Source organism: Mastomys coucha, unplaced genomic scaffold (assembly GCF_008632895.1).
Source record: "Mastomys coucha isolate ucsf_1 unplaced genomic scaffold, UCSF_Mcou_1 pScaffold6, whole genome shotgun sequence".
Classification (NCBI taxonomy): domain Eukaryota; kingdom Metazoa; phylum Chordata; class Mammalia; order Rodentia; family Muridae; genus Mastomys; species Mastomys coucha.
In genome coordinates, this window is record NW_022196912.1 from 93,715,113 (window position 1) to 93,731,917 (window position 16,805).

Genomic DNA, 16,805 nt, shown 5'->3' on the forward strand with positions numbered 1-16,805 from the left:
TTTCTGAATGCACTTTCCTGAGAGTCTCATTATTTTTCACAGTTTAGCTGCTATGGACTGATGTGCTGGGGCCATGGCTCAGTGGTTAACTTCTGGGTTATTTCATTCTTTCAATCTCTTCCATCTCTGATTCATCTTGACTGATTTTATCTTTTTTTAAAAAATTTTTATTATTTAAATGCATTCTATAATCAAACATGTTAATATTGAGTATTTTGAGAATCAAATAATACATAAAATTTCAACTTTTATATTCATATGCTTTCATACCCTAAAATATTATTAATGAATATTTAATACTATAAATAATTGAGGATTCTATATCTAATGTTGAATACTAAATTGTTTCAAAATATACAAAATATTCTTTGGGAATTAAGCATAGTAAATGAGCATAAAATATTAAAAATAAATCATTAAGAAATATATTCAAAAGCCCTTATATGATACCACCTGACATAGTGGGAGAGTATTTAAAATACATTATATATATCTGTGTACATTGTCTAACAATCAGTTTACTTAAAAAAGATGGTCGTTGTTTCTAGGAGAGAAATTATCAGTAAGTATATCTTAAAGATTTCAAAATAGCAAAAACTCTTTGAAATTAAACATTAAGAAAATGCTAACTTCAAGCACAGTGAGAAAAATTATCAATATTACCATGATGTTGTAGAACATGATTTTAATACTTTCAGCTGCTAATATTCAACTAACAGAATAATTATTTTAAAATATAGTTCGTTGTTATGTCTCCCTTTTCATTTCTGATTTTATTAATTTGGATACTGTCTCTGTGCCCTCTGGTTAGTCTGGCTAAGGGTTTATCTATATCTTGTTGATTTTCTCAAAGAACCAGCTCCTGGTTTGGTTGATTCTTTGTATAGTTCTTTTTGTTTCTACTTGGTTGATTTCAGCCCTGAGTTTGATAATGTCCTGCCCTCTACTCCTCTTGGGTATATTTCCTTCTTTTTGTTCTAGAGCTTTCAGGTGTGCTGTCAAGCTGCTACTGTAAGATCTCTTCAGTTTCTTTTTGGAGGGACTTAGAGCTATGAGTTTTCCTCTTATCAGTGACCACTGCTTTCATTGTGTCCCATAAGTTTTGGTATGATGTGTCTTCATTTTCATTAAATTCTAAAAAGCCTTTAATTTCTTTTCTTTATTTCTTCCTTGAAGAAGTTATCATTAAGTAGAGAGTTGTTCAGCTTCCATTTATATGTGTGCTTTCCATTGTTTGTTTGTTTGTTTGTTTGTTTGTTTGGTATTTAAGACCAGCCTTAGTCCGTGGTGATCTGATAGGGTGCATGGGATTATTTCAGTCTTCTTGTATCTGTTGAGGCCTGTTTTTTGACCAATTATATGGTTAATTTCGGAGAAGGTACCATGAGGTGCTGAGAAGGTATACTCTTTTGCTTTAGGATGAAATGCTCTGTAAATATCTGTTAGATCTGTTTGGTTCATAACTTCTGTTAGTTTCACTGTGTCTCTGTTTAGTTTCTGTTTCCATGCTCTGTCCATTGCTGAGAGTTGGGTGTTGAAGTCTCCCACAATTGTGTGGAGTGTGATATGTGCTTTGAGCTTTAGTAAAGTTTTTTTTTTTTTATGAATGTGGGTTCCCTTCCATTTGGAGCATAGATGGTCAGAATTGAGAGTTCATCTTGGTAGATTTTTTCCTTTAACAAGTATGAAGTGTCCTTCCTTATCCTTTTTGATACTTTTGGTTGAAAGACGATTTTGATATTAGAATGGCTACTCCAGCTTGTTTCTTGGGACCATTTGCTTGGAAAATTGTTTTTCAACCTTTTACTCTGAGGTAGTGTCTTTCTTTGTCACTGAGGTGCGTTGCCTGTATGCAGCAAAATGCTGGGTTCTGTTCATGTGTCCAGTCTGTTTGTCTATGTCTTTTGGGGGGAATTGAGTCCATTGATATTAAGAGATATTAAGGAAAAGTGATCGTTACTTGTTATTTTTGTTGTTAGAGGTGGAATTATGTTTGTGTGGCTATCTTCTTTTGGGTTTGTTGAAAGATTACTTTCTTGCTTTTTCTAGGATGTAGTTTCCCTCCTTGTGTTGGTGTTTTCCATCTATTATCCTTTGTAGGACTGGATTTATGGAAAGATATTGTATAAATTTGCTTTTGTCATGGAATATCTTGGTCTTTTTATCTATGGTAATTGAGAATGTTGCTGGGTATAGTAGCCTGGGCTGGCATTTGTGTTCCTGTAGGGTCTGTATGACATCTGCCCAGAATCTTCTGGCTCTCATAGTCTCTGGTGAGAAGTCTGGTGTAATTCTGATAGGTCTGCCTTTATATACTACTTGACCTTTTTCCCTTACTGCTTTTAAAATTCTTTCTTTGTTTAGTGCATTTGGTGTTTTGATTATTATGTGACAGAAAGAATTTCTTTTCTGGTCCAGTCTATTTGGAGTTCTGTAGGCTTCTTGTATGTTCATGGGCATCTCTTTCTTTAAGTTAGGGAAGTTTTCTTCTATAATTTTGTTGAAGATATTGACTGGCTCTTTAAGTTGGGAGTCTTCTCCTTCTATTATCCTTAGGTTTGGTCTTCTCATTGTGTCCTGGATTTCCTGGATGTTCTAGGTTAGGAGCTTTTTGCTTTTTGCATTTTCTTTGACTGTTGTGTCAAGATTTTCTATGGTATCTTCTACCCCTGAGATTCTCTCTTCTATCTCTTGTATTCTGTTGGTGATACTTGCATCTATGACTCCTAATCTCTTTCCTAGGTTTTCTAACTCCAGGGTTGTCTCCCTTTGTGATTTCTTTATTGTTTTTATTTCCATTTTTAGATCTTGGATGATTTTGTTCATTTTCTTCACCTGTTTGATTGTGTTTTCCTGTAATTCTTTAAGAGACTTTTTGTGTTTCCTCTTTTTAAGGGCTTCTAGCTGTGTTCTCCTGTATTTCTTTAAGGGAGTTGTTTATGTCTTTCTTAAAGTCCTCTATCATCATTATGAGAAGTGATTTTAGATCTGAATCTTGTTTTTCCAGTGTGATGGTGTATCCAGGACTTGCTATGGTGGAAGAATTGGGTTCTGATGATTTCAAGTAACCTTGGTTTCTGTTGCTTATGTTCTTATGCTTACCTCCCCCATCTGATTATCACTCATGCTACCTGCCCTTGCTATATCTGACTGGAGCCTGTCCTTCCTGTGATCCTGGTTGTGTCAGAACTCCTCAGAATTTAGCTGTCTCTGGGATCCTGTGATTCTGGGATCCTGTGATCCTGAGATCCTGGGTAAGTTAGAGCTCCTGGAAGTCAATCTGTCTCTGGGATTGATTGGATTGATTGGATCCTGGTGTGATCAAGCTTCTGGGATCCTGGCATCCTGGGATCCTGGGATCCTGTGGTCTTGGGCGTGTTAGAGCACCTGGGAGTAGAGCTTCCTCTGGATGTTGTGTGACTGACTGCAGAGTTCAGGCCCAATGTCTGCTCAGGGCACTGGCCCACACTGGAAGGAAACTGATTTTATCTTCACTGTGAACAAATCTTAAGAAACTACAAATGGAGCCATTGAACTGCTAAGAGTAGAAAGTCTGACAGGAGAACTGTGCTAAGAATTGAAATTGCACATCTTGCTGTGCCCACAGCTGTGGGCTTATGGGAGGTGGAGCCCTGGCTGGAAGCACACTGAAACATCCGTAGGATTTACCATTTTTTGTGGACTCTGAAGAAAGGGGGTCTCTGAGGAATGACTGTAGTTGTGGCTTACATTTCCTCAATGCTCAGTGATGGTTGATATCTTTTAGCTTTTGGCCATTTGCATAAATTCTTTACAGAAATACATATTTAAGTAGAAAGAATAACCTTTTGAACATATATACACATAAATTTCCAGGTTCTGTTTCTTCCCTTCTTACAATCATTTTTGATTGACTAAAGGTGAAATCAATGGCATAGAATCACTGTTCCATTGAAGCTGTCTTCAGAGAAAGGAGAGCCTGAGTTGTGGGGATTGAACCACCATTGGTTAGATAGATACCTCACCATTTACTTCACATGTGAGGTGTGGAAGTATCCTTTAATGCAGTTTTGATATCCTTACATCCCTCCATTATTAATTAATTAGGAAGATAAAAATAATGGTTTGGAGTAGGAGGCATGTGCCACCTTCCTTCCCACCCCAGTAAGCATTTCCACCTCTGGCACTCTCTACTCCTGGTGTCTGTGCTGTCTACCAGACAACTTTTCTGTTTATTTGCTTACTGTCTATCAACCTCTAAAGTATAAGCTGCTGGTTTGTACCTACCTAAAATACCTGCCATGGAGTCAGTGTAACTATGACCGCCTCTGTTTGTTCATTAATTTATCTCCATTCTCTCACTTTTCTGATGTTTCCTATCAGCATGATGAAGAAGAACAAGAACAAGAGCAAGAAGTCAGTGAATAAGCAAGAATCCCTCTGCATCCCACACCGCTACAGACTAGGGCATCTTAACATACTGGATGGGGGAGAGTATTCCCCTTATGTATCTCCTCCCATACTGGAGAGCAATTTCATCCAGGTAACTAACACTTACACTCTCAATTAGGTTCTAGTAACTGCCATACTTCATTTTCTCAGTATGATGAAGGGCAGTGTGGTATAACTAAAGGGAACAGTTTTTTCACTAGGGAAATTCACTTCAGATGTTCTCAACAAACCCATAGACAAGAGTTCTGTCCTATCTACTAGAATTGCCGTTCTCACATAGTGTTAATGTTACACAAAATGGTTTTTACAACATATTATGGCAGGAAGGTATTCAGATAATTTCTTTCTTAGAGTCTTAATCATTTTTAAATGCATGTATTTGTTTTACTTTTTGCCTGCATGTATGTTTGTGCACCACGTATGTGCCTATAGGTTGTGAGCCACCATGTGGATGTTAGTAATTGAACTCAAGTGCTATGTAAGAACAGCAAGTGCTCTTAACAGCTGAGCTATCTCTTATCTCTCTTTAAAATATAGGATATTTTAAAGAAAAATACCTGAGGCTAGAGATGAGCTCAATAGAAGAGCCCTTGCCTAACACGCATGAAGCCCTAATGCCCAAGTAAATAAACAACAACCCAAGAAAAGCTAGGAATTAAAATAAACCTTATATGTTGGTTCTGAAGGGGAAATACAACTGTCAGATAGTATTGAGACAAACTTTCTTGTGAGAATGTGCCTGCATTCTGAATGAAGACACCAAGTACCTGAACCTCGTGCTGGCTTTACCCCCAATACGCAACACTACGCTCTTCAGGCAAGGACCATGCCTGTCCCTCACAGAAGTGTCATAGCAGTGTGCAATGCTGAACAAGCACAGAGCCATCACACTCGGCTGCTCCCACAGAGTATGACAAGGAGGGAGACAGACACAGCAGTGATAAGGAGATCTCATGCTTCATAAATGTGTTCTCTGACTGACACCAGAGGACTAGTGTGACACTCTTTGCCCAGCATACCCCTCGGAGAGGAGTGAAGTCTCTAGAACATGTTTCAGGTTATGCCTTAGAACATGTGATGCCAAAATTTAATGTTCTTGACTTTCAGTTAATTTTCCTGCTAATAATCTTTTATTTTCACCTTTCTTCCCATACCTTGTTCATATTAACTCTTGCACACTCTAATTGCATAGCCCTGGCCCCACACAGGGAGGGGGACATTTGTAATCAGCAGATTATCCACAGTCCCAAATAACTGCAGTCTTAGTCTCCAAAATCCCCATTTTTCTTGGTTTGTGTTTGGCAGCAAACTACCAACATTCCTGACTCTGGAGGTCCAAGTGAGGGAACAAGAGACCCCTAGGAAGCACCCAGAGCACTCGCTCACTTCAGCACATCACCAGCTCCATCCCTACCTAAGCCCATCCCCCATCTGCATGCTCCATAGGATCCGAAAGTACTCGTAGTTACTTCAATTGTTTGACTGTAGCTATTCATTCTGCTATCTCTAAATCATGAACAAGCCAAGGAGTGGAGGTGCCATGCCTCATGTCCCCCTTGTTTTCTGCCCCCCACTTAAACTTCTCTGGCGAGCAAGGGTGCTAGATCTATCTATGCCTTTTACCAAGAAACTCCTTTTCTCTACATCCAGGTCAATAGGAGAGGTGAATCTATTTACCTGCATAACCGAGCAAACTGGGTGACCGTAGGCATCTGTTCTTCCAATCCCATCTTCAAGACCCCCAATATGATGCTCTTGGCACATCTGACACCAGAAGCTCGAAAAGAACCAGAGCCCCTCTTTAAAACCCTTCTGAAGTCTTCCTCTTCGGGGACGCTGGTGCTCACCAGGTGAGTCACAAGGACAGGAGGATAGTGGTCGCTGCCAGAACACCATAGCCCCATATGGCAAAAGAAAAGATGGCAAGTGTCCCAGAGGAACACTTCAGGTGCACTGCTTTCTCAAATGACACAGGGGTGTCTCTACAAGGATACAAACAATGGTTCATCACAAAGGCAGTCAAAATGACAATTAAATTTTAAAAACATATCTAAAGTAATGAGCACTGAAGACTTGATAAACTGCCTCTCAAGTGCATGCTTTACCTCCCCACAATAGCCTCACCTCCCAGTTCTGGCCTCAGCTCAGTCTACAGTCTTGAGCAAGTAACAAGTTAAGCCTCACTTGTAGACAGTTTTATCACTATGTGTTTATTATAAAGGTAATGAGTTAATGAGTTTTGTTATAACATTTCATACATGTACATATGAAATATGTATATATTTCCATGTATGTGCATTAAGTTTCTTGACCATATTCATCCTTCATTATACCTACCCTCTCTTTCTCCCAAACTCATACCATCGGGCCTCCTTCTCCTCATAGTCCCTTTTTACTTTCATGGCTTTTGTTTGTGTAATCATGTTTGTGTGTGTGTGTGTGTGTGTGCTCGAGAAAGAACAATATGGGGAGTATCATGGTGTACATGTGGAAGTCAGAGGACGAGCACAGGTGGCAGTTATCAAGCCTCTACCTTGCTCAGAGACTGGATCTCTTCCTGCTCACTGCTGTGTCCACCAGGAGCTTCCAAAGTCAGGTTATTATCTCCCCACCTTCTTTTTAAAAATCCAGATTCCTCATGAGAGAAGACATGCTTACTTATATCTTTCTGAATCTGGCTTATTTCCTTAACATGATCTCTAGTTTCAGACATTTTTCCTGCAGATAACATTTCTTTTTTTTAATTTGTTTATTATATGTAAGTACACTGTAGCTGTCTTCAGATGCACCAGAAGAGGGTGTCAGATCTCATTTGGGTGGTTGTGAGCCACCATGTGGTTGCGGGGATTTGAACTCATGACCTTCTGAAGAGCAGTTGGTGCTCTTCCTCACTGAGCCATCTCGCCAGCCCTGCAGATAACATTTCATTATTCCTTACGGATGAATAAGCTTTGTTGTACGTGTATACTTGTTCCTTTATCTGTTTTCTGTCCACAGTCCCTGGCTTGATCCCTAACTTGGCTGTTGTGACAAGTGCCCTGCTTACTCTGGGTAAACAGGCAACCCTCTCTCACGGTGGCATAGATTCCTTTAGATAGACATAACAGGAGAGGTGCTGCTGGGGAGTATTATAGTTCAGGTTTTAGTTTTTAAGGGGCCTCCATGCTGGTTCCCATACACTACCTCACACTCCCGACAATAATAATATATAAGGCTTTCCATTTCCTTCCCACAGCATTGCAAGCATCTGCTTTTTCTTCATGGTAGTAACCATTCCAACTGATTATAAAACCTCGATGGAGTCTTATTTGAATTCCTAGATAACTAAGCCTCAACTTTGATTACATTTTATTTTTTATTTTGGTGTGTGTGTGCAGCTAGGTCTTTGGATAACGTTCCATTTGCATTTGTTTTTAGGTTTATCCCTCTGCAGTTTGTGACTCTTTCTGTGCACAGTGCTAAGAACATGCGTCTCAAGGTAAAGCTGGTCAACGGCCGGTCTTACTACTTACAGCTCTGTGCTCCTATGTATAAACAGGACATCGTATTTTCTCAGTGGGTAGACCTCATCCCCCTCTTGAATCAGGAAAAAGTCAAAACTACCAAAGTATCAGAGGTCTCGAGCCTCTCAGAACTCACAAACAGCACAGACATCACAGGCTCGATGGACATCACGGACATCGCTGCTTTCACAGAACTGCGAACCATGCACCCGAAGACACACAGATGCCCTTGTAATATCATAGAAAGTGCAGACTTATCAGAATATACAGATGTCACCGATGTCACCGATGTCACTGATGTCACTGATGTTCCAGAAACTGGGGTCACAGATGCTCAAGATGTAAAAATTGTCACAGAAGTCACAGAAGTCTCAGACGTCAAAATGGCCACAAACATCTCAGGGGTCAAAATAGTATTTGAAAACGACGATATAATAAAGACCAAGCAGGAGGAAAAGGTATTGCTATGGGACACTTCATTCTTTAATGATCCAACATGGGAGCTGTAACCAAGTCTTAGTTAACACTCATGATGAGAATGCTGTGGAACCAACTCACAGTAGCATGATTTTAATAAGTGACTCAGTCCCTAAGCTCAGTAAGTCATAAAATATTCCCTGAAATAGTGACAATCCTTCCAGTATCAGAAAGCAGTGGTGTGACAGCAAGAAGGCCTGCGTCAGAATCTTAACCTTCTGGGTATTATATAGATAGATAGTGTGTGTGTGTGTGTGTGTGTGTGTGTGTGTGTGTGTGTCTGGCTAAATTGCCAAGCACGGGTGTGTTGTCATCACTCCTAAAATGAGAATATGGCTATTTTATTACTTAAGTATGAGGAAGGGCTGAAGCTTCAATAAGAAAAGATAAGGGCAGAAATCAGAAAAAAAAAGTTATTGGCTTTTAAAAGGGCCAGAAAATAAAAGAGGAGAGAGAGAGAGAAGGAGAGAGAGAGAGAGAGAGAGAGAGAGAGAGAGGGAGAGAGGGAGAGAGGGAGAGAGGGAGAGAGGGAGAGAGGGAAAGAGGGAGAGAGAACTATTAAGGCCATTCTCAAACCTTGAATTTCATATTAGGAAATGAAGACCTAGCAAACTTTGAATTTACAGATCAAACTAGAGGGTTGAAGGATGGTTCAACAATAGAGAGCACTTCCTGTTCTCCCAGAAGACCTGAGTTCAGTTTCTAGCCCACAGCTCACAACTGCCTGTAACTCTACCTCCAGGGGATCTGATGCCCCTTTTAGCCACCTGAATACCTCTTTCTCTCTGACAGAGAGAGAGAGATAAAGAGACAGAGAGAGACAGAGATAGAGACAGAGGCAGAGAGACAGAGAAATAAAAATACTTAAATATTAAGATTATATATTAAGATTATATTAAATATTAAGATTATATATTAATCTGGGTGGCATAATAGACTATAAAGATAGATCAGTTTGAAGACTAGTAAACAATATCCACTAGATCCATGATACTCAACAAGTGATGAAAAGAAACCACTCATAAGGTATAGTAAGAAAAAGTTAAAGAAATCTCTCATCTGTGTATATAGTCAGTGTGCTGTGAAACACATAAGATGTTGCTCCCTGCCGGCTGTAGAGCAGGGAACCAGATGACCAACATCTCCTCTTTTCCCCTCTACTGTCCTCTCCCTAATTTAACCTTGCAACTGACAATGGATGGAGTAAAAACAGCAATGATAGTAAAGGTATAGTAAAGTGGGAGTTTGGAGGGATCTACAATATGGGTGAAAATTGGTCAAACATTCTTGAAATAATTATGAAGCAAGAACCTTAAAAATACTTTTGCCTAGGACTGGAGAGGCAGCTCAGGAGTTAAGAGCACTGGCTTCTCTTCCAGATGAGCCAAGTCTAGTTTCCAGCAACCACATGGCATCTGAGAATTGTCTGTAACTCCAGTTCCAGGGGATCCTACACCCTCACACAGACATACATGCAGGCAAAACGCACATGAAATTTAAAATAAATATTTATGCCCTCTAATGAGGGTATAAGGAATGAAGAGTTAGCTACAAAGATGTGACTCATGGGTTGGGGATATAGCTCAGTGATACAATGTGTGTTTGGTCCAACCCACAGCACCACACTCACAAAGAACATGTTAATCATCCCATACCCATACCATGCCTATAACAGCAAATTAATGAAAGCATGAGGACAGCCTAAATGCTTGCCAAGAATAACCAACCAAACTCAGGCCTGTGAGAGCATGCTCATCTTGTTTAGGGGTTGCCATAGAATCTGTCAAGCCCCTAGCAAAAGCCTGTTAGATGAATTAGTGTTGTGTACTTGTTAAAATCATTCAAAAGTTGTTTCCTAGCCTAAAAAGATGATCATTATATACATTGGGAGGAGGAAAGAATAATCTCTTGGATCTAAAAATCCATTGATGCATACATACTAAAAGAAAAATTAGGGACTGGGGAGCTAGCTCCATTTATAAACTGCTTCCTGCACAAGCATGAGGACCAGAAGCTGATCTCCAGCACCCACACAAAAAGCATGGTGGCATGCACTTGAATTCCCAGCACCATAGAGGCAGAGATAGATCATTAGGGCTCACTGCCTAACTAGTCTAAGTCAGCGAGCCTCAAGTCCCACTGAGAAACAGTCTCAAAAAATAAGGTGGATGGGCCGGGCGGTGGTGGCGCACGCCTTTAAACCCAGCACTTGGGAGGCAGAGGCAGGAGGATTTCTGAGTTCAAGGCCGGCCTGGTCTACAGAGTGAGCTCCAGGACAGCCAGGGCTAAACAGGGAAACCCTGTCTCAAAAAACCAAAAAATAAAAAAAAATAAAAAAATAAAATAAAATAAGGTGGAGAGTTAGAGAGGGAAGATGCCTGTGTGGACTTCTAGACTCCACAAGCACATGTGCACATACATGGACATGCACTTGAACACATACTTGCACCACACATACATTGAAAAGAAAGAACACTGTGAGTGGCAGTTTGTCTCTGCATGGAAGAATTAAGTGTAGTTTGTCCCTTATTTACTCCTCTGAAGTGTTTCCCATGCTAGAAGAAAATAGTTTATATAGGAAATGTCCAAATAGTTTTTCACAGTTCATAATGACAGGAAGGACATTCTGGTGGTAATTTTACCCAGGCCTGGTGGCACAAGCCCAAGACCACAGCTTCTGATGAGCGTGAGAGAAGCCTGTGAGTCTGAGGCCTGCACAGACCACAGAATGCACTCTAGGCCAACCTGAGAACTTAGTGAGACCTCATCTCAAGACTGAAGGTAGAAAAGGGCTGGGTGGTGCAGCAGTGAGGCACTGGTACAGCAGCCATATGGCCTGAGCCAGTCCTCAGTACTATAGTAAGCACACAAATGGTGAAATGCTAGACTAGAAAAGCAGGCAATGGCTTAAGAGTGAGCACAAAGCAGATCTTTACAAAACAGTGTGAAGTGTGCTGGAAAGTAAGTGTGCCCAAGGAGCTGCAGTAGCTGAGCAGTGCTGCCATGAAAGGAAGCACTTCCTAACTCCCACTTTAATCCTCAGAGGATCTTTTCATGTGTATATATGTTTTGCTTAAAAGGTGTTTAGGCACCACATGTGTGCAGTGTGTGCTGAGGCCAGAAGTCAGCATTGGATCCCCAGGGACTAAAATTACAGTTGTGAGCCACATGTGGGAGCTGGGAATCCAACCTGGGTTCTCTGACAGGTGTTCCAAACCGCTGTCTCTCCAGACTCCTCTTACAGCATCTTAAGTTGTCTATAATATACATTATTTTCATTGTAAGAAAAAAGTGTTTTCTCTTTAGGGGCTAAGATTAGTGCATATTCTTTTGGGGGTGTCTTGTCTTATTTTGTTTTGAGACAAGGACAGACTGACCTTGAATTTGCAATACTCCAGCCTCAGTTTCCCCTGTGCTGCAACTGCAAGCGTGTGTGCCTAGGTCCAACAGTACTAGGATGGACCAGGTGTTGCCATGGGAGGAATAAGGGCAGATGTGAAGAATGTTAGGGACATAGGTAACAAGTTCTCTGACTGACTGTACTGAGGCCCATATGAGGCAGTCTGACCACTCTGATACAGTCACTGAGAGACCTGAAGAGCTGGCATGAGGCAGGAAGACAATTAAAAGCAGAGGAGAGGTTTTAGAGAACTGCATTTTAGAGTCCTGAAAGATCAAAGTATTGTTATTGTTATGAGCCCTGAGCCCTAAAGACTACATGGCAAGGTATTTCTAGAAAACCTTCCTTAACCTGTAATTCAAGGACAAGTGTTGTAATTAGACCCTACTTGTCTTGTGTGAGGTGACCCTAGGGTTTGTCACTCTGGCCTGAATGTCCTGCTTTAGGTTGCAGTGGCGCAGGCCTTTGTTCCTATGCCACCAGCATTCACACCAGCCAAGGTCTTCTCCATAGTCCTGCAGCACAGCGCCTTACTCCCTGTCCCTGGACAAATGAACACTCAGTAAGTACGAAAGAAAGGACTAGAAACTGTTCCATAAACACTGTTTCTACATGATGTCTTCTGTTTTCTGACTTTCCCATTGCTTGTTATTTCCCAAGGAATATATGCTGAAGCATAGGAGTCTACGAGATACAAAAACTAAGAATGACTACCGAGATTCCCCCAAACATGTTGCCATCTCAAACTTAACCCTGGCTTTGCAAGATGAAGGGTGTTTTCAGACTACTCTGACTTCTGTAAAAAGCAATGAAAACATATGCAAAGAAATATGTGATGAAACTGCTGAAGAAAATATGATTGGTCTTCAAAACATACATCTAAAGGCCACAGAATCCAGGTCAGTAGCATGGGAAACTCTGTGCATTCTAGTGTGTGCAGCATGTGTACAGACATATGCCTGCTTCCTGGTAACTCATGCATTTGTCTCTCAAGATTCTGACAGACACAGTGTGACGGAATGATGACATAGGCACTTCTTAGCCATCCATTTTGGGGTCAGCCTTGGCTCATTTTTATTTCCATACCAGCTTCTTGTGCTGCTCATCTGGAATTGCTGCCACTGGGTTAATGCTAAGAGCATGGGTTTTAAAGAATTAACAAACACACAGGGCTCCCATTTGGGAGCTGGAGTGTTGACATCTGGAAAGGTTGTGTGTGCATTTATGGCTATGCTTACCTGCATTCTTGTCTACAGAGCCTCCATTTACCCTTTACATATCTCTGTACTTGCAGTAATATGAGAAAACAACCTATTTTCATTATTTTACTACCTCTATTGCAAAGCAGATTGCAGACTGAATGGGAGTGAATGTTGTAGTGATAGAGGTGCAAGTTAATAATATTCATTCTAGGGTAAGACTTAAAGAGAACCCAGATCAAAATGCTTACATTTGCAGGGTGGTGGTGGCACACGCCTTTAATCCCAGCACTTGGGAGGCAGAGGCAGGCAGATTTCTGAGTTCGAGGCCAGCCTGGTCTACAGAGTGAGGTCTAGGACAGCTAGGGCTAATCAGAGAAACCTTGTCTCGAAAAACCAAAAAAAAAAAAAAAAAAAAAGGCTTACATTAGGCTATATGGCACATGTCTGAAGTCTCAGCTACTCTGGAGGATAAAGCAGAAAAATCCCTTCAGCCCAGGGGTCTCAGACCAGTCTGAGGAGCATAGTTGAATCCCACCTTAAACAAACAATTTGTTAGTAAAAAAAAAAAAAATGGGGCGAGTATAATTCTGTCTTTTAAATAAATATATTAAGGGAGGGATTGAGGGGTAGCTCAATGGTAGACTACTTGCTTAGAACACACAGGCTCTGGACTTGATGCTGAGTATGGAGTGGGGGGGAAGAAGTTATATATATGTACACACATAGACAGGATAAGAAAATTAACTTGGAATGAAATTAACTATAATTTGTTATGTAACTTGAAGTGCTAAAAATAAATTTATTTTTATTCCAAAAAGAACAAAATAGTAAACTACTGGAATGGCTACTCACTGAAAAAGTAAAACTGAAAACTTAAAAGTATCATATCAACTATTAATAGTAGGTAGAATAGTAAATGTTATTGAGAAGATCTATAATTTTTTCCTTTAAAACCTAGAGACATTAGGAGCTGGGGAGATGGCTTAGCACTCAAGAGCACTTGGGGCTCTTAAAGAGGACCCTCTCTGGGTTCCAGCACCCACATGGGACAGTCTGTAACTGCCTATAGATCCCCTACCAGAGATCAACATTCTGGCATCTGGTGGTACAAAGCATGCACAAGGTGCATGCATATGTGCAGGTATTGACACATACACATGTAGTTAAAATAAATATAAATAAAATCATGGTGGTGCACACCTTTAATCCCAGTGCTCAGGAGGCAGAGGCAGGCAGATCTCTGAGTTCAAAGCCAGCCTGGTCTATAAAGCCAGATCTAGGACACTGAGGACTACACCGAAAAAAAAAAAACCTGTCTTGCAAAACCAAAATTACTAAATAAATAAATCTTTTTAGAAAAACACCTTGGAGATAATAAATTAAGTACATGGCTTTTAATAAAAATGAAAAGTGGAAAACTAAAGCAATCATAAATTGAATATTTGAAAAAAAATAGGAGTTATCAAAGATCTCATTAAAGAAAAAAGGCACTTTCCAAAATTCTTTTCTAGACAGTTTTATTTTCTGGGCAGTATTATTTATAACTCTGATTTATATTTTGTTTATGTCATTTTTCTCATAAAATTATAAAAATATATTATATTTCTCAAAACTTTAGTTTGCTTTTTCTACGCCTGACAAAAACAACACAATAAAGATTATTCTGAGATAATCCTGCTTATGACGATAAAGGTCTTAGATTTCTAATATCTTAGAGTTTCTGTAGGAAAAATGTAGCAAGTTCAGTATCATACTACTAGGGTTAATGCTATTACCATACACAGAGAGAAAAACAGAATGGTTATGGCATTTTGTCCACACTGGGATTTTTATATTCTTGATAACAGAAAACATCTTTATAATAGTGGGTTTTCCAGGATCATGATAAAACTATTCACTTCAAAGCACAGCCAGCATGCTTCTGTTCTGAGTCTTACTGCATCCCAGGCTGCAGCTCTTGCTACTCTCGAGTTTTATGATCCTTCAGTCTCAGCCCTAAGTATTAGGGACCACAAGCAACACCACTACACCTAACAGTATTTTTTTTTTTAATTAAGAAATTCTAGCTCGAGAGATGGCTCAGTGGTTAAGAGCACTGACTGCTCTTCCAGAGGACCTGGGTTCAGTTCCTAGCAACCACATGGTGGCTCACAACCATCTGTAACAGGATCAGATGCCCTCTTCTGGTGTGTCTGAAGACAGTGACAATGTATTCACATATATAAAATAAATAAATCTTAAAAAAAAAAAAAGTTAAAGCAATTCTAAGGCTAATGAGATGTCTCACCAAATAAAAGTGCTTGCTGTACAAGCCTGATAGCATGAGTTAGATTCCCAAATCAATGGAGCAAGGGAGAACTGACTCCAGAAAGTTATTTCTGACCTCCATACATACACCATGGCACAGGTGTGCCTACACTCACACATACACCATATATGTACACACACACAATGCTAATAATAAAACTTAATTTAAAATTTAAAACAAATTAAAAATGTTTCCATTAATATTTCTATATACTCTATTATAAGTCCTACCAACTATACTAGAACAAAGTAATATTAAAAAGCATAGTAAAAATTTTAATTGCTAGGCACAGCGATGCATATCTTTCATCCTTGCATGCAGGAAATAAAAGCAGGGACATCTTTGTGAGTTTGTAGCAGCCTGGTCTAAACAGGCTAGCCAGGGCTACATAGTGACACCTTGTGCCCACTTCTGGATTGTGAAGGTACCTGAATTTACATGTACATGACCCCCTTACCCACATATACATAATTAAAAATAAATGAAACAAATCTTTAAAAAATAAATATCTACCAAAAGCTACAGCAAATATCGATTCCTTTAATTTTGAGCTATGTTCAAACTTTAGCGTTTTCACACCCTGCTGTAGAAATAAATCCCCATTGTATATATGTCTTTGGAATGTTGACTCTTCTGGTGTGTAAGTCCTCAGTTGTGCACATGTGCTTCTCCTAGTGAGTGTCTACTGTTATTAAAGCAGCCAATTTCCTGGTTAGCCCTTCTTTAGGGGTCACGTGGATCACCTGTGGGTTTTAACTACAAAACACTATGTCCAGATGAATTACTTTTCTCTTTGTGTTGGTTCTTTTATATGTATTTCTACAAGTCAAGGAGGTAGCTCTTTGTTGAGCGATGGACAGTTGTTTGATTAACTGTTTGCAGTAAAGCTGCCCACGGCATATAGGGACATCATGAATATGACAGACATCCAATGAGAAGCAACTGGAAACTGCTTAATTTCCTAATTGTGTTCACATTAACTTGTTTTTCCTGTGCTTGTATGCACATGTACAGAAGTCAGAGTACACTCACAGAAATAAGTTCTATCCTTTTATCTTGTAGAAACCAAGAGTTGGTAGCAAGTGCCTTAACTGACCCAATACACAATTTCCAAGCATATGTCTGTCTCCTGAAGTCAATTTACTGTTTCTGTCTTGAAATAACTTGATTGGAAATTTTATGAATTTCCATCAATTATTTAGAAGGATAATCTATTTTCTTTTCCCATTATGTTTATATGTATATATGTATATTATGCATGTGTCCATTTAAAATGATTTATTTGACAGATATTTGTAGATATTAGGCAGCTTGGAACTCTATTCTCTCAGAGTTTCACACCTTAGCTGTCTGCTCAAATGCCCTCCAACACACACACACTCACACACTCACACACACACACACACACTCACACTCTCACACACACTCACACACACACACTCACACACACACACACTCACACACACACACACTCACACACACTC

General features: G+C 39.8%; 1 protein-coding gene across 5 annotated transcripts in view; it reads left to right on the top strand.

The window, feature by feature from the left end:
• Fam71d (family with sequence similarity 71 member D) overlaps positions 1-16,805 on the top strand; it is a 38,912-nt gene that overhangs the window by 10,351 nt on the left and 11,756 nt on the right. For all 5 annotated transcript variants that reach the window (XR_004114692.1, XM_031357659.1, XM_031357662.1 and 2 more), the window contains exons 3-6: positions 4,363-4,522; positions 6,082-6,281; positions 7,849-8,392; positions 12,472-12,710. Coding sequence is in view for 4 of the 5 variants with exons in the window: in XM_031357659.1 (XP_031213519.1) it covers positions 4,364-4,522; positions 6,082-6,281; positions 7,849-8,392; positions 12,472-12,710 (1,142 nt within the window). In the remaining variant the exon portion in view is untranslated. The remainder of the gene's footprint in view (positions 1-4,362; positions 4,523-6,081; positions 6,282-7,848; positions 8,393-12,471; positions 12,711-16,805) is intronic.